The 24735-nt window shown below is 40.5% G+C and overlaps 2 protein-coding genes across 5 annotated transcripts in view; one reads left to right on the top strand and one right to left on the bottom strand.

Annotated features, from left to right (window-relative positions):
• The window catches only part of PROSER1 (proline and serine rich 1), a 31709-nt gene extending 24473 nt beyond the window's left edge, over positions 1 to 7236 (bottom strand). Inside the window, exons 1-3 of one of the 2 annotated variants that reach the window (XM_027557356.1) lie at positions 6352 to 7235; positions 3242 to 3307; positions 912 to 980 (exon numbers count right to left, since the gene is read on the bottom strand). In XM_027557356.1, coding sequence (XP_027413157.1) covers positions 912 to 980; positions 3242 to 3307; positions 6352 to 6396 — 180 coding nt within the window. In that variant the 5' untranslated portion in view covers positions 6397 to 7235. Of the gene's footprint in view, positions 1 to 911; positions 981 to 3241; positions 3308 to 6351 lie in introns of both variants that reach the window. The other variant, XM_027557357.1, reaches the window with a different exon arrangement.
• A 277-nt stretch (positions 7237 to 7513) lies between these two features.
• NHLRC3 (NHL repeat containing 3) overlaps positions 7514 to 24735 on the top strand; it is a 41160-nt gene continuing 23938 nt past the window's right edge. Inside the window, exons 1-8 of one of the 3 annotated variants that reach the window (XM_027557354.1) lie at positions 7515 to 7828; positions 8184 to 8342; positions 8635 to 8782; positions 11207 to 11407; positions 12107 to 12198; positions 13325 to 13437; positions 14390 to 14617; positions 15329 to 17198. In XM_027557354.1, coding sequence (XP_027413155.1) covers positions 7745 to 7828; positions 8184 to 8342; positions 8635 to 8782; positions 11207 to 11407; positions 12107 to 12198; positions 13325 to 13437; positions 14390 to 14617; positions 15329 to 15359 — 1056 coding nt within the window. In that variant the 5' untranslated portion in view covers positions 7515 to 7744 and the 3' untranslated portion in view covers positions 15360 to 17198. Of the gene's footprint in view, positions 7829 to 8183; positions 8343 to 8634; positions 8783 to 11206; positions 11408 to 12106; positions 12199 to 13324; positions 13438 to 14389; positions 14618 to 15328; positions 17199 to 24735 lie in introns of those variants that run through there. The other 2 variants (XM_027557353.1, XM_027557355.1) reach the window with 2 other exon arrangements.

The raw sequence follows: 24735 nt of genomic DNA, 5'->3' as shown, positions 1-24735 counted from the left end.
TATACATCCAGACCCCATTTGACTTCAGAGCCTCTGAAAATCTAGGCTTTAGCACTGTGCCATCCATATGGTAGCCACTAGACATGTTGCTTGCTTACATGAAAATCAAAGACCTTAAAAATACCATTCCTCAGACAGATGACACATTTTAAGTGCACAAAAAACATATGTGGCCAGTTACCATATTGGATAGAGCAGATACAAAACATTTGTATTGTCACTGAAAGGTCATTTGGACAGCATTGGTCTAAAAAAATGCAGGCATAGATCAGTCTGACTATTCTTCTAAGACTAAATACAGGAAGGTGAAGACACACAAAAACGGAAGTAAATAAAAATGCTGCTGCTGCTGCTGCTGCTAAGTCGCTTCAGTCGTGTCCGACTCTGTGTGACCCCATAGACGGCAGCCCACCGGGCTCCCCCGTCCCTGGGATTCTCCAGGCAAGAACACTGGAGTGGGTTGCCATTTCCTTCTCCAATGGATGAAAGTGAAAAGTGAAAGTGAAGTCACTCAGTCATGTCCGACTCTTCGAGACCCCATGGACTGCAGCCTTCCAGGTTCCTCCATCCATGGGATTTTCCAGGCAAGAGCACTGGAGTGGGGTGCCATTGCCTTCTCCAAAATAAAAATACTTATGAATTTGAATCTTATGTTTTGCTTGCCTAGAAATATTTTCTACTCCAATCTGCCAATTAGAACTCTACAATTTAACAGTATAGTACATGTGATTGAATTTTACAATTTGGGAAGCTTTAATGTTTTTAACATAGTTATTTTTGAATAAAGTATAATGGAATTTAGTGCCTGCAACTAAAGCAAACAAACTGCAACTTGAGATGAATTACAGAATACGAGGAGAGAATTCAAAATACTTAAAATCCTACATTCTAAGGAAAAATAAATTACTTACATGCTGTAATGCTTTCATTGCCTTCAACTGAGGCTCCGCCCAGGAGAAATATCTCAGTAAATCAACCACCTGAAAAGCAAAGAACTAATTTAGCTCTACCGACAACGTGTTTGCAAACATTTCTACAAGATTTATTTCTGTACTCTGAATCGTTATTCAAAGTGTGCTGCTGGGCCCAGATGACGAGGCATAAGCACGACACCAGAGTTTAGACTGTGAGACGGAGTAGCCACGTGCAGCTACTTACATTTAAATCAAGTGAAACCAAATCAAAGAGAAAACTCAGTTCCTTACTGGCATAAGCCACATGGTGAGGGAGGGCTCAACAGCCGTGTGAAGCTGGTAGCTACCATCGTGGTTAGTGCAGAGAGAGAGCATTCCCACTGCCGCACACAGTCTTGGACTAGAAATAAAGGAATGTATAAGGCAGGGAAAGAAGAAAGTACCTGGAGAAAAAGAAAGTTGGAAAAGTACTAGATGGACATAAAATGTTCGCTTAGGAATATAAAGATACAGTATGAATGGAAAGCTTTAAAACATTTAGTGGAGAAGGACAGTTTTAACCATAGAAAAAGGTCTTCAGTAGTGTGGGTTAGTGGTGGTCCACTAACTTCTACTCTCTAACTCAGATGTGGAGAGCATACTATTCTGATTTAGACCACAGATGTATTCTCTAAAAGGGTGAGAATTACCCTGAATCACGCCAGCAGCTTCTAAATAGTAAGTCACTTTGAGAGCACAGCCAGCCAGGCTCTCTCATACTACCACCAGCCAAGTTCAAGTGAATGAGGGAGACACTGTGCCATGGCCAGGGAGAGGTGTGCAGAAACCACAGCACTGCAGTCTCCGAGTTCACCGCCTCCAAGGACACCCCAAAAGGAACAACAACAAAGACTCAGGATGAGAGGATAATGAAATCTGGGTTAATGAATTCTTTTACTCTGAGTTCCTCAAAATGTTACGGGTTCAATTATTCCACAAAGCAAAGTTAACACTAGAAAATGGGGTGGTATGTAAAGAAGAGTAAAAACACTTCTCACTCCTCACTGAGAGATACGTAAGTAGCAAACAAGTTACTGTGTGTACTTTCTATACAACTTGCTAAGAGAGCATGTCCTTCCTTTTATGGGAATAATGTTTTTACTACACACAGTGAATGCTACCCGGGACTACACCAACCATAGAACTTTATAAACTATCATGTCTGATACAGGATGGGAGATATGCTTTATAGTAAGTAGGCTTATAAGACCACACTTGGGAAATAGCTTGATAAAATTTTTAAATGACTGTAGCAAAGTCATTAAATTTCTACTATGGGAAGTTTTCTACAAAATTTCACACGTATACACAGAAACACATACAAGAGAAGGAAAGAAAAGCTATCAGCTATGTAAAATTACAAATCTTCCTGAAACATTTACGTTTCAAAAAAAAGCACTGTGAAAAGTTATGGGACATCTGGAAACCACTCATTAAACAGGTAGCAACATGTGCAAATCACAGAGTAGCTCTCAGGAATTTAAGAGGCAGAACTAGTCTTAATGTTATTCCAGTTTTGAAAGTCTTGAGAAAGAGATGAAAAGTTGGGGCATTTACTTACTAACTCAATCTACAGTTTCATCCACTGTCTACCTTACTCATGTTCCCACCATTTCCCAGAACTGTTCTCCAGATGTACATTTCTATTTCTGCTTCGTATCTCTATCAAGTATTTTCCAAGTATTCCTTGGAAATCCAGCTGTCTCCGCATGTGTGTACATACACGCAAACTTATTTTTCAAAATCAGCAAACTCCTAAAGTTGGGTGAAAGTTTCCACTAAACAATCCCACTTGATAATATTAGTCTTCTGGAAGATACAGAAACTACTTATTAGACACTATTTCTTTTTCTTATTCGTGGCTTCACATAAGAACATATATTACCATTTGTTCCAAGTTGTATAAATTGCAGTGAATTCTGCAATTACTGACTCATAAACACTGTACAAATTTGGGTATGTTAACTGTTAGAAGTTTACAGACATGATACTGTGCTCAGAATATAAACAATTTGAACTGTGTTTTTCAGACACTGCATTTTAAAATCATTTTAGCATATGATATCGTGATGAAAGTGGGTATGCTTATAAAATATGCCAACTATAAATTATGTAAAGTTTTCTGTTAAAACCAAAAGCTTCTAAAGTTCCTGAATAAACAGAGCAACAAAGTAAAAGCAATTCTGAACTTGATCAGTAGGTAAATAAGTAAAGGCACTAATCAGAACATCACTGTTAAAAAAATACATTAAAAAAAAAAGCTTTTGCTTAAATAAACAAAAGAATACCTGTTCACTAGAGAAATATCCGTGTACATATTCAATCGCTTTTAATTTGTACTCTGTCAAAACAGCCTAAAAACACAGAAAAACAGAATAAATATATGTAAGCAGAACAGCAATATGCATACATGAAAGTTGCCTATGCAACTCAAACAGCGGCAGACCTTCTGTAGCCCTGAGACAAGGAGGCTGATAAAGTCACCATGGTGATGTGACATTCTACCTTTGGGGTTCCATGCTGTTAGGGATACAATTAGACACCAGGAAAACCCCTGGCCTCCCTACTCACTCCTACAAAGGAAAGGAGTAGAATTTTAACAGATAAGCTTCTACATTAATAGAAATTAAGTATTCCTGTAAAAGTGATTGCAGTTTTAAATCACCCCAAACTCAACCAAACCATCATTTTTAAAGTTAAATGTACTAGCCATTACTCATTCAGCAGATAATTATTTACTGCACACCTATATGCACTAACTGATAGAGAAACATGCGTAAAACAAGGTCTAGTCCAGGCTCTCAGTGTTTCTACTGAGATAGGAACCTAGACGCCAACCCGTGTGCCTGCCACCAACTGGCAGTGTGGTCTCTGGGAGGTATTTTAATTGCCCTGAGAGCCTCTTCACCCACAGAAGGGAACACCAATCACTACCCACCTCAGGATTAAAAGAGTCAAGAGTAAATGTGACACAAGTTCAGAGAGAAGTTTGTGGCCTTGACGCAGCACCATCTAGAGCCACAGGAAATCATGTATGATTCTCCTGGCAACTACATGCTAAGCTTAGAGATGGAAATAGCAGACTGTCGCAATCTGGTAACAACCACTCATTAAAAACCCACTAAATCCCCTTTGTATGGTGCCAGATCATAACTAGATTTACTGTAGGGGTCACTTTCTAGTATATAGAAATATGGACAGTACTAGTATATAGTACTTTCTAGCATATAAAAATATGGTCAATCATACCCCACCGCCCAAATGAACTAATCCCTTTGCATTCATTCCAGAGCAATCATAATTGTACTTTCTACATGCATCATGCTGCTAGAACACCATGACCAGTCAACAAAGAAACATGCAGGGAGCTCAGTAGTTGAATTTTCATGAAAAAGGGAAAGGAATGGGATTCTGGATAATGTACTCTTGGGAGTTTATTATTGCCATTACTGGACACAATGAAGAGCAAGTTTCTGGCCCAAATCCTGGACCGTGTTGATGCCAAGTCATGTCTTAATTCTTTTATCAGCACTGGAGAGGCCCAGCTGTATCCCCAAGCACAACACCATAGCTGGAGTCAGAACCCCTGACCTTGAACACTGAACCCCCTCCCTTATCAGTTGGGTAACTTTGAGCTGGCTAGTTAACCTCCAGAGACTAGAAGTGCCATCTGTAAAAATGAGGGGTATAGAACTCACATCTCCAGAGCTATTCGGCAGATTAAATCAAATAACGCATGGAGGAAGTACTTGGAACAAGCACCCTCTAAGTGCTCAATAATGAATATTATTATTAGCCTCTTCTTAGAAAGCAGATTACATATTGCTTTCCCCCCTCCTTTCTTCTTCCTATTTCTTTTTCTAGTGTCTTCTTACATGCCTTTGTTTTTAAATGACAATAGTGACAGCTAGTATTACCTACAGACATAATGCTAACACTCAGGAAGAGATTACCTGGTTTAAACTGACTTACAAAGTCTGAGAGCAATTTTGAAAAGCCAACAGTAAATCTCATACTTAGATACACTATATTTTTATCCTATTTTAATAACCTAGTACTATGTTGATGTATCTAATTATTTGGCACAGGCAGAAAAAGATACATCTTGATTTCAGACCAGAAATAAGGGACTTATGTTATGAATTTGACTTTAATCTCTAGAAAAGTTCCTATTCCTTTCATTAGTATTTACCATGTCATCTTTCCACAATTTAGCAGGGAGAGAATATACAAACCGACACCCTAGAGCTTCCAAAAGAAATCGACTCCTCTCCCTGAACAAATTGTTTTCTCATAGACAGTAGTTTAACATCAGCTCATTAACAAATTGTGGCAAATTCTAAGTATGTACTCAGCAGGCTGACCTTTTATTGCAGATTTTTATTGGGCAAATTGGATTTGCAAAAGCAGAAATTTTATTTTGATTCAAAAAAAGAATACTCAATAGCATTACAAATGTAGCCTAACATGCAAATTTGAAAAAAAAAAACATTAACAAAGGATGAAGGAAAACAGCATTTTGCCTTATACAGAATGAAGAAAAACAGGCAATTTTATTAATAATTTCATATGCCGAAATAAATAATAATCACCAGTGCACAAGGTAACAAGTCTTTCCGCCTCAATCAAGGGTCTTGAAAATATGAAAATGGCGAGGAAACAGCCCTGACATTCTAAGCAAAGGACCCTGTATTAACATACGAATGGTCTGTCAGTATTTTCAGGTTTAATTTTGTAAAGGCTTAACTTTTTGCGCTTAAAATACTGTTAAAGCCTCAAGGCTACATTCCAATTTTTTTTAATTTTTTGCTGTCTGGTGGGATGTAGGCTACAATAGTCTCAAAACGAAGCAAAAACCTGGCAAGCAGAAGGAAAAAAGTTTTGAAATGCGAGTTATTTAAGTCCATTCCTAAGAATCTGCCTTTAAGCTTAATGCCACACTTTTTATTAGGATACTAATTTTGTCCTGCCGAGGCAACAGTCTGCTTACACTCAAACTTAAAAATCCTGTCATCATAACCACCGTTAAATAAACTTTCTACGTATTTTTAGTTTTCAGTCAATCTTACTGAAAGATGAGGAAATCGGTTCAGAAATACGAAATCACTTATCCAAAAATACAGTGATTCAAGATTTGTAGGGCGGGCTTGGGAACCGAGGGCTCTAAATATAAGCTCCGCAATACCGGTCTGATTCTCGAGCAGTTTGGAGTTAGCAAAAATCTCCGTTTCGTATCGTGAAACGTATCAAGATATAAACTCCTACCACTAGACGTTAAAATTCCAACCAGTTTTGCAACCCTTATATCCGTATTTTACACAATCTGCTCGCAGTTCCCCAAAAAGGACAAATCATGAGAATTCGTGACTCAGAGATTGAAGGAATTAAGTGTAATTACCTTTCTAATTTCATCCAGCACCATTTCAAAGGACTTTTTGTCCATCTTGACTACTATCTCGACGAGGTTTTAACAGTTACAGTTTCAATTACAAAACGATCATCCCCGGTCCGCTCCGAGAGTAAAAAATGTTTCCAGCTAAGGAAAAAGACTCGAGGAGCAGGAGGAAGGATGCGCAAGAGGTAGAGGACTTCAAAGTCTGCAAAAATTTCTAAAAATGGGGACTTATAAAAACTTTTTATTAAAAACAAAACAAAACAAAACCCGTCAGGCTTCCCCGGCTTCTTTACACAAAGCTTCAGGACCGCTCGGGGAGGAGCCGGGTGCTCTGAGTCCCGCAGAGAAAACCCGGCGTTCGGCGGCCCGAGGCAGAGCGTCTGTCCCCGCAGCGCAAGGCCAGGCGCCGCCGGAAGAAGATCGGGGAAGCAGCCTTCCCGGGGGTAGCGGCCCGAGAAGCAGAGGCACCCGCGCCCCGAATCCTGCGGCCGGCGAGGAGGGAGGCACCAGCTTCTCGGCCCGCACCAGCGCCTCGGCTGCCCCTCACCGCGGCGAAGCTGGCCTCATGGCCCAGCTCTCGCTCACTCCCCGTAGCTACCGCCGGACTCCTGGGTCCCGCAGCCAGGGCAGTGGCGGCCTGGCCGGCTCTTTGTTACCAGCTGCCACCGCTTCCGGGAGCGGGCCGGCGGCCGGCGAGCACCGGGAGCCGAGCGATGGGGGTCACGGTCTCGGGTAGGGGGGCTCCCGAACACCGCAGCGCCAACAGCGCCGGGAGCGCTTCCTGGTTACCCCCACGGCTTCCCCCGGCTCGTAGGGGACCTTCGATGGAGCCCGTCGCGCCCGAGTCAACTCAACTCTGCGCCGCCAGATTAGGCCCCTCTATCCTGAGAGCCCAAGAAGGGGTCCTGGTGTGGGAATGCAGGTGTCCCTGTCAGATGCCTGTACATCTCGGAATTGGATGCCGTAGAAGTCCTTCCCAAAGCCTGAAACTTATTTTTGGAGGGTCACGCCCTTAATTCTAGAGTTTGATTGTGCTCGGTTTTGATTGGTAAGTCCGAATGTAAAAGAATGTACGTCTAGTGGTTAAGGCATATCCACCAGCACCCTGACTTGGTGGCTTGGAAAGGTCCACAGCTAGGATGGGCGGAAGGGCGGTCACGTGGTAAGCCCGGGGCTTGTGACGCGTAAGCGGGGAGGGAACGCGCCGGGAATGCGGAGTCCCAGTGGGGACTGTGTTTCGCTCTGGTGTCCGGTGCTTTTTGGTTCTGAAACCTCGGGCATCCAGGGTAGGCGCTTTGGAGCTAAGAGCTCACTGCGGCGACGAACTGCCTGAGGCTGTCCTTCGGCCCCCAGCCGCTTGCCAGTCCTTCTCCCTCGCCAGTCTTCCCGTCCGGTCATGACGAGATTCTGGGTCTGCATAGCCGGCGCTGGCTTCTTCCTAGCGCTTCTGGTTTTGCATTCGCGGTTCTGTGCCTCTCGGGTGAGCTGGATGGTTAGGGAATGGCTTCTCGGGTAGCAGCATTCTTGGGAGGTGGTCTTGGGATGGAGATGGAGCTGGTTCTCTCACTGGCTCGTCTCAAAACTGCATCTGCGGCCGAACCGCCGACGTGTTGCCCCTTAGCGTTAAAAAGTTTGTAATGTGGTGTGTGTGTTCGGTCGTGTCTGACTCTTTGCGACCTCGTGGACTGTAGCCAGCTGGGCTCCTCCGTCCATGGGATTCTCCAGGCCCCATCCAGGGAGAGAACCTTGGTCTCCTGCATTGCAGACAGATTCTTTACCGTCTGAGCCACCAGGTAAGTACACTCTCAGTTTCCTTATTTTCTTTTCCTCCCCAGCTCCCACCACATCTGCACTTGGCTTTTAAAATTTCCTGGAGAGCTGAGGAGATTCTTTACCGGCTGGATGTGGATTGGCCGAAGTATTCAGAATACTTCACTGGAGCAACATTTTGTGTTGCAGTTGACTCCCTCAACGGATTGGTTTATGTAGGCCAGGTAAGTAAAACTGGGATTTTTGTTTTTGAAGTTATGAACGCAAAGAAAACAGCTTTCCTATGTTACTGTACTAAGTATCTATGTACGTTTATGTTACTCCAATTGTGGAGTTTGTTTTTTTAAGTTAAAGTTAGTGTTTTGGTTTTGAGCTTGATAGAGGTTAATATTGTTTGGTTTTGTAAACATTACGTCATTTCTTGGTTAATCTTTGACTTCTGTTTCTCGTTGTGAAAATAATGATTGCTTCCTTAAAACTGATCCTATCTAAGCAGTTATTTTTGTATACCTTCAGAGAGGGGATAACATCCCAAAGGTATTAGTGTTCACAGAGGATGGATATTTCCTACGATCCTGGAATTATACAGTTGACACACCTCATGGTATATTTGCGGCCAGTACACCACAGGAAAAATCCGTCTGGATCACGGATGTAGGAAGTGGTATGTGTAGTAATATCTCTTAAATTATCTTGCTAGAAACCTCCTCTTTGCCCATCTTCTTACTTGTCCATTTTAAAATCAGAGTGGCCGAATCTATTTGTAATTTATTCAGTGATTTGTGAAATCGCCTTTTGAAATTTTTATATCGTTGTTATGTATAATTGAGACATTTAACAAGGAGGCTATCATTATTGTGATCTTTCCTTTAATTTGTCATGGGACTTTTGCATGTTAAAATATCAGTTGCTCTTCTTAGACTACTTCTGTGAAGCCAAATAAAATGGTAGTCTCTAAAAGCTAATAAATGGGGTCTTTGCCTGTTTTTTTCCTTTACCACTTGTCTGAGAGATTCTGCTGAGAAACCAGAACTGCTTTCTTGCCCAGAGTGCAAGATTTGCAGAAACTGCTGGTGGTGTGAATGCTTCTGAAGTCCTGCTGACTTCAGCATGTCTGAAACCTTTCCATTAAATAATTTTAGTAGAGTGTGCAGGCGGTGCTAGTGGTAAAGAACCCACCTGTCGATGCAGGAAACATAAGAGACTCAGGTTTGATCCGTAAGGTAGGAAGATCCCCTGGGGGAGGGCATGGCAACCCACTCCAGTATTCTTGTCTGGAGAATCCCATGGACCAGGGAGCCTGGCGAGCTATAGTCCATAAAGTTGCAGAGAGTCAGACATGACTGAAGTGACCTAGGACACACACATGCTGCCAAAGTAAGCACAGTTGAAGTTACAGCTGTGAGATAAGTGTTCAGAGATAGCTGTTGCCTGTGCTTGTGATTTAAGATAAGATGATTCAAGAGATAAGCTGGTATTATCATTTCAGGAAAGAAAGAGATCTTAAAGAAAATATTTCTAGTCTTGTGCCAGATAAGTTCATGGCTTGAAGGTCATTCTGTTTCCCCACTTTGGGTTAATTCAGATACCATTCTGGAATTAAAGAGGTCTCAGGTTTTGACAACAGTGCACTAACCATATCTGTTCTCAGTACCCAGATTTCTGAGCCTTAGTCCGTGAGTCCTTTATTTCAAGCTATATTTTGGATGGTAAGATTTTGATTAAATCAGAAAATCTTGGTTACTTCTGAGCTCATTGTTAGACCTTACTGAAGTTTGACTATTTTTGCTTCTTTTTTTTTCCCCTTTTTGGGATTCACAGTTAAAAGGAGGCCTTTACTTTTTACTTCCTTCCATTCATGTGATCCTTTTTTTATAAAATACTTCACTGGTTCCCAGAAATAAAAAGAACACACAGTTTGCTTTCATTCTTTCCATTATAGCTTGTTTTTCATGCACAGATCTGAAGACAGTTTTTCTATTTCTTCCTATATTTCAAAGAATAAATGCTCTTTAGTTAAAACATGGCTGCATGTTAGCCATTTAAAAAAAAAAACACTATTTACGGGTATCCTTTTTCCAATTCCTTAGAGACTTTGAAGTTTGTTTTCTTTACTGTTTTGCTCTCAATTACTGCTACAAAGTTTAGCTCAAGTCTCCAAAAGAAGTATAATAATAAGTCAAGATAGGATGTAATGCAAGCTGATTCACATTGTTTCCAGTTTATCATTTGAATGCGTACCAATTTAGTTGGTCTTGATATGCCTTCAAGTTGGTTTCTGTTAACCGCTTTATGGTTTTTTCTTGTTTATTAATATTCCAGCTTATGCTTTGCTTGTAAGATAATTTTAACTCTATGGAAAGATTTATTCCTTATTTAGGAAAGAAAAGCTAATGGATTAAATGTTGTATTTGTTTCCACTTGGAGAAAATGTGGCTTAAAAAAAGTCAGTATTGTTATAAGCCAATGTTACTTCAATTTAAAAAGAAGCTTTAAAAATTAGCATGAAAATAGATATATGTGTCTGTATTATAAAGAACTTTTTCATTGAGCTACTGAAACTGGAGATGTGCCCATGAGTAACTGAAATAACAGTTTTCAGATATAAGTTGTTCAAGTTCTTCTTGATTTTCTTTTCTTATGATTCCTTTTTCTTTTTAAATTTTACACCTGAGTATAGTTGATGAACAATGTTCTGTTCGTATCAGGTGTGCAGCAAAGTGATTCAGTTATATGTATAGATGTAGCTTGATTGTGTTGTCCAAATCATGTTTATTGAAAGTCATAAGATTAAAAAAGTCATGTACCAGTACTTTTACATCATGAGCCTTCTGTTTTAGGAGTCAGTTCACTTTCGTTGTATTTATTTTATTTAGAATCTACTTAATTTTGGAGTACATGAGATTCTAATCTGTGAATAGAACCAATGAAGCTTTGTTGCTTGTCAAATATAATATATTTAATTATTAGCATTTAAACTTTTTATTGCTGTTTAATTTTGTCAATTTTTTTGCCCTCAGCTTACTTGAAAAATGTAAATGTTTGTGCAGTGGTTATATTTGTGAAATATGCATATTTGTCTTTATAGGATTCTATGGTCATACTATTAAAAAATACAATTCCTTTGGTGATCTTGTTCAAGTTTTGGGAACCCCAGGCAAAAAAGGCACTGGTTTGAACCCCCTGCAGTTTGATAACCCTGCGGAATTACATGTAGACGACACAGGAGATATTTACATTGTGGATGGAGATGGAGGATTGAATAACAGGTTGATCAAATTGTCCCAAGGTACGTGGCTTAGTTTTGTGTGCTGCTCTAAGAGTATGGCTCAGTTAGTTGGGTCTCATTGGTCTGACACTGCTCAGAGCTTCGGTTAGCGCCTCTGTCTTACATTGCCTTCTCTGTGTGCCCTGCGTCTTCACGCCTCCCTTTCCTCTTAGAAGGGCACTGGTCACTGGGTCCACTCTAAACCCATCATCTCCACCTCAGGATCCTTAACTGTATCTGCAAAGGCCCGGTTTCCAATAAGGTCACATTCACACCTTTGGAGATTTGAGACTTGGGCGTGTCTCTTTTTTGGAGGGGTGGGGGGCGAGAGGGACATCTTCAATATGATATAGGGCATTAAAAATGGCCACCTGTGAAATTGTAATTTGTAAGCTCAGAGACAAGGTAATACCAAATAACATTGATTATGAGGGGGAACCAATTTGAAGGAGAGGTTGGCATGAACCCTAAACAATGATATTTGGGTTATGAAAAATTTAAGTGGAGAAAGCCGTTGAAGAAGCAGATTGCTTGAAACAGAGAAGGAATTTTTTTTTTAAAGCATATACATTAGACAGATTTACATAAACAGAAAGCCAAGAAGGCATAATCAGCTCAGGGTGTACTTGAATAGTTTGTAACTCATGACATACAATATAACATGCTAATGCATAAGGCATTCTACATATTGTACCGACCAGATGTGTTTACCATTTGTAGATTTTATGATCCTTTGGCTGCGTGGAGAAAATGGAACAGGACCTGCTAAGTTCAACATACCCCACAGTGTTACAGTGGATTCCACTGGTCGGGTAAATATATGGTCTGATCTCTGTGTTTGGACTGTCTGATTATATGGGGGTGGGGCATGTATCAATATATATGGATCTTGGTGTACATATGCCTGTCTGCACACCTGGATGTGTGTGTATGTTAGTGAATGTGTGTATCTCAGGGCATGTGGGCTGTTCCTCCAGGACTGGGTATACCCACGTACTCTCCTACATAGCTCTGCAGCTCTGGGCACATGTCACTAGAAACCATTTCACTGAGACTTCCCTGGCCATCCAGTCGTTAGCCCTCCATGCCGCAAATACAGGGGGTGCAGGTTTGATCCCTCGTTGGGGAACTGGGAACCCACATGCTATTTGGGGCAGCCAAAAGATGAAGAAGAAAACAAAACCAAAAAACAAAATCCATTTCACTGTATGTATGCCATGGGTTGTATACATCAAACCCAGTACACTCAACGCCACTTAGAGCCAGTCTACCTTCCTGTATTACAGTAACAGTTCCCTGAAGAACTCAAGACAGCCTGTCGCAAACCTAAGTGAAACCTACTGTTATCATGCTTTATATGTCACTAAAATCTCTCAAGCTTCCTCTTTAAGTGCTTTGGCACTTTGAACAAACCCTCGTAAATCGGGTGGAAGTTTAAGGATGCGGTACGAGTGAACAGCTGGCTTCCCACTGGCCTCAGCCCCTAAGGATGCAGCCTGGTTTTCCACATCTTGGTCTCGTTGGCTGACCCAGGAACTAGGAGGCTGGTGAGACTCGGTGATAGCAGACACTTGTTAGAGGAGTGAGTGAATGACTGCTTCTCAGTGTCTCCTGATCCTCTGCGTGACAGTGGAGTGTTCCAGCTGTTTAGCTAGCCAGATGCTTAGCATAACAGCCAGAACATGCTAGGCTTTGGGTCAAGGCCACGTGTGGCTTTCCCATCTGTTGTAAGCTGACTCCAAAGTATTTAACCTTCTGCAGTTGAATTTAGTATCTGAAAATGGGGCTTTAACATGCTCTTCTTTGGGGTCCTCTAAGTCCTCGATGGGAGTGCTTATGAAACTGCTGAAAATAAAGTCATTTTCTCCCCCTCTTCTTTTTCCTTCCTTTTCATTATGATGTGGACATTCTCCGGTCACTGTCTTTCTGCGTTTGCAGGTGTGGGTGGCTGACCGAGGCAATAAAAGACTTCAAGTGTTTGATAAAGACACAGGGGATTGGTTGGGAGAGTGGAAGAACTGTTTCTCAGAAGAGGGGCCTTCTGCAGTCAGGTAATCATTTCTTTTTGTCTTTAAATGCTTGTTTGATTTGGTTTTTGTTAGTTTCTCTGAAGAGCTAGCTGAAAGTTTAAAATATTTGTTGTGAATTTTAAGCAGGGAAAAGGGGGAAGGAAAGAAGTACTCAGAGAACATGTAATCACGTTTCAGATTCAGGCAGAGTGCTCAGTCACTTCAGTCGTGTCAGACTCTTTGTGACCCTATGGATTGTAGCCACCAGGCTCCTCTGTCCATGCAGGCAAGAATATAGGAGCGGGTTGCCATGCCCTCCTGCAGGGGATCTTCCTGACCCAGGGATAGAACCCTTGTCTCTGGCAGTTGTGCATTGGCAGGCAGGTTCTTTACCACTAGCACCATCTAGGAACCGCACCCTGCCCCCTCGCCTCCCCCAGGCAGAGTGCAAGTGGTTAAACTCCCATGTGTTTGAGATAATAAAGGCTGGCCCTTGCAGCCGCTGTCATTGAGGAGCAGTGTATTTTTAAACATAGAATAAAAAGTAAAACCTGGAGTCTATATAGTTTCAGACCCAGCTTGACACCAATTCTCCATTAGTTTGTTTGTGTGTTATTTTTAATACTCTGCTCAATGTTATGTGGCAACCTGGATGGAAGGGGAGTTTGGGGGAGAATGGAGACATGGATATGAATGGCTGAATCCTTTCTCTGCCCACTTGAAACTACCACAACATTGTTAATCGGCTATACTTTAGTGAAAAATAAAAAGTTAAAAAAAAGTAGTAAGCTAGTCATTTTTGGCTAAGTCTATCATCACAAATCTCTTGTTCCCTCAGGGGCAGAGTCAGATCAATTTTTAAATGTCCTTTAAAAGAACCCTTCAGCAGGTGGGTCTTTTTAAGATATAATATCGTAGGGATATGTACGTGTATTGGAAAAATGAAAATTTATGTTAGTTTTGCATGGTTGATGGTGTGACATCTCCTCCTCAGGTTTACTCCTGATGGTAAATACGTGGTCGTGGCCCAGCTGAATCTGAGCCGGCTCTTAATCCTGGCGGCGCCCCCAGTAGGAAACATCGGCGACTGCTTTGTGGTCAGCACGATCCAGCTGGCCGATCAAGTCTCCCCGCATCTCTTAGAAGTCAGCAGGGAGACCGGAGCAGTCTACGTAGCTGAAATTGGAGCAAAGCAAGTGCAAAAATACATCCCCGTGAATAGGTATTTCTCTTTATTCAGTTCATAACTGTTGGTTTGTTTTTTTTTTCCTGGAGGTTTTTTTAGTTGGAAGTTCAGATCCTCAGATTCTCGAATTTGCTGTTAGATACTCTCAACTGATGTTGAGGCACAAGGATTTGTTTCCTTATTTTTGCCTGACCCCGTTGTCAGAGAGACACATGTTTTTATATCATCATGAACCAGGTTGTGGGGCATTCTTGTGATTTAGTTCCACTTGAACACGCATATGGAGAAGGCATTGGCACCCCACTCCAGTACTCTTGCCTGGAAAATCCCACGGATGGAGGAGCCTGGTAGGCTGCAGACCATGGGGTTGTGAAGAGTCGGACGCAACTGAGCGACTTCACTTTCACTTTTCCCTTTCATGCATTGGAGAAGGAAATGGCCACCCACTCCAGTATTCTTGCCTGGAGAATCCCAGGGACGGGGGAGCCTGGTGGGCCGCCATCTATGGGGTCGCACAGAGTCAGACACGACTGAAGCGACTTCGCAGAACATGCATAAGTATGTTTTAAAGAAATAACTAATGAAGAATAGGATGGGAAAGAGGGACTAGGGTAATAACCCAGTAATTTGCCCTCTAGACTCGTTTGCCCTGGAGGGGAAGCAGAGAAATTAACATGGGTTTGCAGCATAATTTATTGAATTTCATATAAGCAGCACAAACTTTCTCTTTATTTGCTTCATAAACAGTAAACTGCTTGAGAGATGGGATCTTGATTAACGAGAACCCACAGGGCGCCAGGCCCTGAAGATGCAGAGGTGAAGAGTCAGGGATGTCTGCGTGCCTTTGAGTAGCTTACAGTCCACACAACGTGACAGTGATTGGACTTCTGGAAGGAGGAGCGACAGGTCTGAGTTGAAGAGTCTTTGCAGGGGAATCAGTTTCAGCTCCAACTTGAAAAACTGAGGACAGGAAAACCATGAGTTTTGGGTAGAGAAGTTATGAAAAATTGTGCCCTTGCTATGAACCTCGGCAGGCTTTCTTTTAAAGGCCCAACTTGGCTTTGGTTGTTTAGCTCAGGGGTCCCCAGCCTTTGGGCTGGGGACAGGTTGGTACCGCCTGTCTGGTCAGCAGCAGCATTAGGTTAGAAATAAAGTGCACAAATGAATGTGATGCACTTGAATCACCCTGAAACCATCCTCCCCACCGCCCGGTCTGTGAAAAAATTGTCTTCCACGAAACTGGTCCCTGGTGCCAAAAAGGTTGGGGACCGCTGCTTTAGCTGTAAGATGCTTAATCTCAATCCTTAAACAGGAATAAAGTGGCTGGTGTCTAAGCCCTTTACCAAAAGGGATCTTAAAAATAACTAGAATGTTTTTAAAGGTAGCAAGAAAAATAGGTCCTCTTCTCGGTGCCTCTTTTCTTTTTTTCCTTTTTTTACATGACCTCTGTCCATTCCTAACTTTTGTCTACCTCAAAGAAGTTTTAGATTTATTTATATAAGAGTGTGTGCCAAACACTTGGAGCTATTAAGATGAATAATTTCCTGCTTTTTTCTTTCTGCATCTTTTTTTTAACCTGTTTGTTCTGAATATTAGCCTCCCAATTAAGACCATTTTTTCAGTTTGTTCTAGTTTATTCTTGGGTTGGCAGGAAACTTGCCATATTATAGTCTCTTTCACATCATTCTTTGCCTTTGCTCATATCAGCCTCCCTCTTTATCCTAATCATGTGTCATGTGTGTTAGTCACTCAGTCGTGTCCGACTCTTTGTGACCCCACGGACTATAGCCCACCAGGTTCCTCTGTCCATGGGATTCTCCAGGCAAGTTGCCATTCCCTTCTCCAGGGGATCTTCCCGACCCAGGGGTTGAACCCAGGTCTCCTGCATTGCAGGCAGATTCTTCACTGTCTGAGCTGCCAGGAAAGCCTCTTTATCCCAGTGTTTACAGTAATCTACCAACGGGACTCTGTCCTGTGCTCCAAGGCCGTTAATAAGTGTGCTTGTGCCATCGATTAAGCTGTGTGACCTGAACCAGTCACCTTCATTTTCTCGTCAGTAAAATTGGACTGTCATTGTGTTTCCTCCTTCAGGAAGGCTGTGAGGTTCAGATGTGCAATAGTGAGGTTCACGTGTGCAATAGGTACAGATGTGCCCTTTGAATTCTGTAGTTCCAAGTACATTGAAGGCGTCTTGTTAGAAAAGGTCCTTCTAAATGTGCTGTTTACCTGATACCAGCTATCAGTTTTGCCTTAATTTTGCATTTATTAAAATGCCATAAATTTATGCAGTTAGCCAAATAATAAATCTACTTGGAGGAAAATAAATAATTTGAGGTTTTGTTTGTTTTGCTTTCAAGTCAGCTCAAGAAGTGCAAATGTCTCTTTGAAGGAATATGGGTTTGATTTTTGTCATTTCAAAAATGTTGTATTTAACTTTGTTTTACGCCAGATTCTTACACAACTTGCCGAAAGTAATATTTGCGTGGACCCTGCTAAACGTGTTTATTAGCATGCTTGTAATCCTGGTATTTCACCTTTTTTCTCTGGATTAATGGTTAAATTAATTGAGAAATGCGTTGTATTTTCTGTTAAATAAAAATTTTGCAAAGAAAATGCAGTATTGTCTGGTTTTCCAATTAACGTTTGATTCTGTTGTTATAAAAGCAGTCTATAATTATGCCATTGAATAATTTCAGCGATCATGAAATCACTGGTTGATACTGAGAGTATATCCTCCTCTTCATTCACACGTGAAGTGAGGGCTGAAGTGGGTAAATATTGGGAGAGGTTGTGGCTTTAAGATGGTGGGTGGGTACAGATGATAGTGGTAACTACGTCTATTTTTGCTTTAGAAATGGAATCTCTTTATGCCTCTACCATCTAGATCTGTTCTGGGAGAGAGGGGTAGGGTGTTCTAAGTTAGAAAACCAAGGGTAATCCTGCTATTGTGTTAAAGTCCTATAAATCTTAATTATGTTGAGTTGGTTCATAGTGCTTTTCAGGTCTACTGTATCCTTCTACTTTTCTGTCTATTCATTCTATTAATTTTTGAGAGTTTGATATTGAAATTAAGATAAAACTCTTAATTTATCTACTAAAAAATGATTGTAATATATAGTGGCACTGTATGTAACTTTGTTCTATATTTTCCAAGTCTCCTGTAAATGTATTACCATATTTTCATAATTTAAAAAATAAAAAAGAATGAAAAATTAAAAAAAAAAAAACAAGGCTAAAAAAAAAGAAAACCAAGGCTACAGGTAATCTTTCTTAACCTCCACTAAAGCATTGAGCCTTTAGATTGGAATGTTTGTCCAGCAAAGCATACATGCAGTCTGATGAGAAGCTAAGGAGACCTATATACTTTGTAAAGCTCAGGCCATATTAAAGAACAACTTCAAGCAATGAGGCTGCTAGGTCAAAAGTAGTCAAGGCTCTACTTCCATTTTGCCTTTGTTGATTTTAAACATTACTGGATTTTAAAATAGGATCGATTGGAAAGCCAACATTAAAACAGGAAACTCAGCTTTTTGCTCCTCAGCCTCAGGAGAGTAAATCCAAATCAGTCTTTTGTAGAGAGTCAGAATAAATCAAGTTTATTTATTCAACAGAAATGTTTGAAACAATGTATAAATGAAGACACTTGGGTGAGTATCATCTGCCCCAGCTCTTCGAACTACCTAGTTTGTAAAACAAAGCATGCTTGCTTTTCAGCTTTTCTGGAAGGGGCCATTTGACGCTTGTGTTACCTTCTTGATACGCAAGAGGGCAGCAGAGTCCTGCTTATGATAAGCATTTCTTGCAATCAAAGTGGGCATCTTTATACTTGACCTATATGTGACCTTCTTTATATTTCTGATTTTTTAAAATCTGAGGCTGTAGTGTTAACCATACTTTTAATTTTCCTTCAGCTTTTTTGCATCTTGAGGAAATTGGTTTATAGGTGACATCTTCCAAGGGTTGTTGGAAATATTTACTGCTTTATTGAACGTTTCCATGCTTAAGAAAAAAAGGGTTAAATCTTTTCAGTAACTCAAACTAATATCCAGAAGTGAATAACTCATTTTAAATATTTAAAATTGTAACCTGAAGGCGTACTTAGTACAATAGAAAATGTATCTGTTACCAGAAAGTTATTCTTTTTCTTCCTACTAGCTTTGTTGTTGTGTTTAACAGTTTTGCCATGTGGTTGCTGACTCTTAGCGATAAGAAAGATGGATTATTTTATAGAGAGGCCCAGGGATTTATCCACTGTGCACTTACCCATAGAATTCCTGAGTGTATTAAGTAAATCAATCCTCTGAACGTTTAATGACATTTAATGTAGATACTCTCTTAGTATGTAAGAACTGAATGGAATTTGAACAATGGAAAATAGCGCTCTTCGGAACTTTTGTTTCTTCCATTGTAAGCAAGAAATGATACTGTTATGATTTCACTTCTGCTTCTGTGATATTTGTGAAGAAAAGACATGGTGTAACACGTGAAACAAGCATGTTTTGAAATGAGCATCTTGTTAAGTGGAATCTTTTGGATTAAATCTTTTAAAAGGTAGATTAAATTGCCTTTGTAACGTCTTACAACACTGTCATATCCTAAACTTGCTCCTCAGTTTTCGGCCACTTCATTCTCAAGAAAGAGAATGGTAGTAGCATGGTCCAGATCTCAGATTTATTCTTTACCAGAGTCAATGATAAAATCGATGTGTTAAAGTACTATAATGTGTTAAATTTTTTCCCCATAAGACTTTTACATACAAATGGCCACAATCACCGAAGTTTATGTAACATTTTACTTTAAATGTACAAGAGTATTTTAATGATTTGATGTTTACTGTATTTAAATACTAATTTTTAATTAACTAAAGGGATATAGGAACTATGTATACATTTGGTTTTGATCACTAATTTTAAAATTTTATCCAGTTTTTTTCTTTGTGTTTTCTGTGTGTGTGTATGTGTGTTTAAATAAATTTGTAAAGAGCATTATGCCCAAATAGGTCAAAACAACTGTATCAAAAAAATTAACTGTAAATTACCATGGCTGAATGCAAGTTATATACATTTAAAGACTCATGGAGGAAAGCCTTATTTGGCAACACATTGTCTAAAAAAGATTTGAAAGCTTTGTTGGCCAAAAGTATTACAAGCCTTGTTAGGAAACAAGATTGCAACAATCTTGTTGCAATCTCAGATAACAGTAGGTATAAATACAATGGCAAGTTTATAAGACAGGATAGTCTGTGATCCTGGTAAACAGATCTGAGGTCTTGAAGTTTCCTTTGGAATGCCACATTTTAAGGGAAAACCTCAACAAATAGACTCCAGTCCCAAAGCAGGTGACCAAGGTAACACAGTTAGGAAATACTTCTGAGACCTTGTAAGGTGATCCTGTAGTAGTAAACGACTCAGTGAGCTTTCCTCTAGAACTAAGCCAATGAACAGAAATAGCACAGTAGCCTTTGGCCCAGCCCAATGAAAGAAAGTGAAGTGAAAGTCCCTCTGTTGTGTCAGACTTTGCGACTCCATAGACTATATACAGTCCATGGAATTCTCCAGGCCAGAATGCTGGAGTCGGTAGTCTTTCCCTTCTCCAGGGGATCTTCCCAACCCAGGGATCAAACCCAGGTCTACCCACATTGCAGGCAGATTCTTTACCAGCTGAGCCACAAGGTTAGCCCAAGAATACTGAACTGGGTAGCCTATTCCCTTTCCAGTAGATCTTCCCAACCCAGGAATCAAACGGGTTTCCTGCATTGCAGGCAGATTCTTTACCAACTGAGCTATGAGGGAAGCCCTTAGCATTGCAATGGACTGTGTTAATACTGCAAGTGGTAAAGCTTATTGGTACAGAACTTGAAACCTGGAGTTGGTTTGACCTGAGTTCTGATCCAGGCCCTGCCACTTACTGTATCATTTTGAGGCTCTGCTTCATTTTTCTGATTTGTGAAATGGAAATAATAGTATTTTCCTCATAGGATTCTCGTGAATACAAATAAGATCATGCTTGGAGAGCATTATACTCAGTCCCCAACACACAGGAAGTACTTACCAAGCCTGGAGAGAGTCTCCTGCAGTATTTAAGCCAGAGATGGGCAGCCATGCCACCTTGAACCCTTACACTGGGAAGAGGACCCTCCCTATTTATAACTCCTGTGTTTAGTCACAGTATTGAAAACTAAACGTATAGTTGTGATAGACTAAGGTACCTATCACATAGAAATTGCTATTTTTTTTAAAAAAACAGACTGTTCAGTTTGCATTAAAGCTATTTATCAAACCATCAGCCAGTTACCAGGAATCCAGTGATCAGATCAGATCAGTCGCTCAGTCTTGTCCGACTCTTTGCGACCCCATGAATCGCAGCACGCCAGGCCTCCCTGTCCATCACCAACTCCCGGAGTTCACTCAGACTCATGTCCATCGAGTCAGTGATGCCATCCAGCCATCTCATCCTCTGTCGTCCCCTTCTCCTCCTGCCCCCAATCCCTCCCAGCATCAGAGTCTTTTCCAGTGAGTCAACTCTTCGCATGAGGTGGCCAAAGTACTGGAGTCTCAGCTTTAGCATCATTCCTTCCAAAGAAATCCCAGGGCTGATCTCTTTCAGAATGGACTGGTTGGATCTCCTTGCAGTCCAAGGGACTCTCAAGAGTCTTCTCCAACACCACAGTTCAAAAGCATCAATTCTTCGGCGCTCAGCTTTCTTCACAGTCCAACTCTGACATCCATACATGACCACAGGAAAAACCATAGCCTTGACTAGACGGACCTTTGTTGGCAAAGTAATGTCTCTGCTTTTGAATATGCTATCTAGGTTGGTCATAACTTTCCTTCCAAGGAGTAAGCGTCTTTTAATTTCATGGCTGCAGTCACCATCTGCAGTGATTTTGGAGCCCCAAAAAATAAAGTCTGACACTGTTTCCACTGTTTCCCCATCTATTTCTCATGAAGTGATGGGACCGGATGCCATGATCTTCGTTTTCTGAATGTTGAGCTTTAAGCCAACTTTTTCACTCTCCACTTTCACTTTCATCAAGAGGCTTTTGAGTTCCTCTTCACTTTCTGCCATAAGGGTGGTGTCATCTGCATATCTGAGGTTACTGATATTTCTCCTGGCAATCTTGATTCCAGCTTGTGTTTCTTCCAGTCCAGCGCTTTTCATGATGTACTCTGCATATAAGTTAAACAAGCAGGGTGACAATATACAGCCTTGACGAACTCCTTTTCCTATTTGGAACCAGCCTGTTGTTCCATGTCCAGTTCTAACTGTTGCTTCCTGACCTGCATACAAATTTCTCAAGAGGCAGATCAGGTGGTCTGGTATTCCCCATCTCTTTCAGAATTTTCCACAGTTATTGTGATCCACACAGTCAAAGGCTTTGGCATAGTCAATAAAGCAGAAATAGATGTTTTTCTGGAACTCTGTTGCTTTTTCCATGATCCAGTGATAGGCAGGGTCAATTTTCTGGAATTTACATTCTGCTTGGGGGGAACAGAACAGTTTGAGTGGAACAATAAGACATTAGAATTTGTGGTGCATGTTAACGCTTGATTGGCTAAATAAACACCCATCCCCAGTCTGCTTTACCTTTTACCACCTTAGATACTGGAAGAGCTAGGTGCTTGCTTCCTCAGCTTTGCGGCATCTAGAGGTGATGGGTTATGGTCTGGCCAATGTGGCCCTGGGACTTGGGGAAGATCATCTGGTTTCTTTGACTTAGAAAAATGTATCTTTAGTACCATCTTCTCTCTTGAACTTAAATGGGATGCCTGGAGTGACAGCAGCCCTTTTGGAACTATAAAGCAACAGACTAATACTCTTAAGGAAGGCAGAACGCTGGAAGGAGCCTGGATTTTTATGATTGGGAAATTACCAAACTGGTCTTCTAGTTCCTTTCTCCAGACTTATGATGTGAGATAATTAAATATTTTAGTTACTTAAGCCTCTGTTAGTTGAATATTTTCTTGCAGATTAAATTATTCCTAAGAAATGCAGTGTTGAATTAACCTGTATTAATTTGGGAAGGATGGATGTTTTTTATGGTTTTAAGGGTCTGTATCTAAGAAAATAAGTCACTCTGCTTTTGTGTCTTATGTCCTTTCATAAGATTGTATTGGTGTTTTTTTTAAAAAAAAAAAAATACACATCCCAGACCTTTCTTTTGAGACACATTTTGATTCTTGTGTCGAATTTATCCTGTATGTTTATTTATAGTAGTTACTATAGTAGGATTTTTTTCCCCCATTTCCAATTAGTTTTTGGTGATACAGAGAAAAAGTATCAATTATTTTTACATATATCTACTCACCTTTATAAGTCTTACTCATCTTAATTAGTTATTGGAGATATTCAGATATTCTAGGTATACCACTCTGAAAGTAAGGGTGAGTATACATCTTTCAATATTTTTATTGCTTGTTTGATTTTTAAACTTTTATTGCATTAGGTACACTATTCAAAACAATGTTGAATGATAGTCATGGTATGGAACATCCTTATTTCTGATTTTAATGGAAATGGTACTTCACCAGTTTATACAGTATTTGCTATTAAATTTTGATAATTTTAATAAGGTTTTTCAATGTCTTGGATTTTTCTTTTGAGGGGGAGGGCATAGGATCTTAGTTTCCCCACCAAGGGTTGAACCTAGGCTGCTGCAGTGAAAGCACTGAGTCTTAACCACCGGACCACCAGGGAATTCCCGTCTTCGAATTTTATTAAAAATACTTGGTTTTATAAAATGGTTTTGGGGATTGATGTTTGCAATATGTTAATTAAAGTTATAGTATTTTCCACATTTATTGTTGGAAAAAAATTTACTTGCTCATAATTTCTTGCTTGGGATTTTATTCTTGAAAGAAAGAGGGCAGTAGAGTTCCATTTATATACACTTCATTATATACACTTCCACCTATTTTCAAAAGGAATTTGAGTTTCTTCACAATAAAATGTTTTAAGTATGTTAATATAATGTCAAAACTTGTGTGAGATGAGGAAAGTACATTTATTCAAAACCTAGGTTAATAATAGGTACAGCAATTAAGCAGTAAGTTAATTCTAAACTCTCTTGTAGCCATAGTAAAGAAGGAAACATGAATATGAAATTTTCATCTGATACAAGGAAGTAGATCTGTTTTTAAGAAACAAAAACTTTTCCCCCAACTTTTCTCCTCATGAGAAGACTGAAAAGGGACACAGAGGTGTGATAAAGACGCGAGCTACCCAGGTCACCTGTGTTCCCTCCTCCCCCATCAGTAGACTTCCAGAACCCGGAAGACTTGCCAGGGGATGAGTGAGCTCCTGGGCTTGGGTGTGAAATTTAAGGCTCGCCAAAACACTCATCAAGATAAATGATATTTTAAGGCAGTATTTTTTTTTTTTTAATGCAGAAAACCTCTGATGAAGAAAGTATCAGACTTTTAAATAAATACAGGATTCGGCAAGATATGTATGAGGTTGAGGCAATGGAGGCCACATTATACAAGTGGAGGGTTAGATCCTACTTTCTTTTTTTTTTAAGTTTTTGGCCATGCCATGAAGCCTGTGGGTCCCAGTTCCCCTACCAAGGATGGAGTCTGTTCCCTCAGCAGTGAAAGCATAGTCTTAACCACTGGACCACCAGGGAAGTCCCTAGTTTACTTTTCTGTTGTACCTAGTTTATTTACTTTGTGTTGAACCTGATACCCCAGCAGTGAAAGCCCAGACCTCCAAGGACGTCCCTGGATCCTACTTTAATTCAAAATGTTGATATTGTCTTCATTTTTTGTAGCTTTGAATTTTAGAATGTTGTATTAAAATATTACTTACCTTGATTACCATATTTTGGGCACCCCGTTAAATTTTGTGCCCAAGCAGAGGGCCTCACTTGCCTCACCCTCATCTGAATTTTTGGAAGAAAAGAGACTGGAAAACCGATCGGAGCCTGAGGAATAGTCCTGGGGACTGACAAAAGAAAGACAAAGGAAGCCTCACTAAGAACGTCCCAGATCAGACTCCTTTTCATGCATTATTTCATCTACAATTACTCCCCAAGGCAGCTATTAGCATAATGGTTTATCTAAGGAACCGAGTGTCAATGTGGAAGAGTAGAAAGCAACCGAACGTGGTTTCACCCAAGATCTACGGGCCCCAAGAGCCTCGCTGTTCCCACTGTT

This window comes from Bos indicus x Bos taurus, chromosome 12 (genome assembly GCF_003369695.1).
Source record: "Bos indicus x Bos taurus breed Angus x Brahman F1 hybrid chromosome 12, Bos_hybrid_MaternalHap_v2.0, whole genome shotgun sequence".
Taxonomy (NCBI): Eukaryota; Metazoa; Chordata; class Mammalia; order Artiodactyla; family Bovidae; genus Bos; species Bos indicus x Bos taurus.
This window is presented reverse-complemented; position numbering and strand designations above follow the sequence as displayed.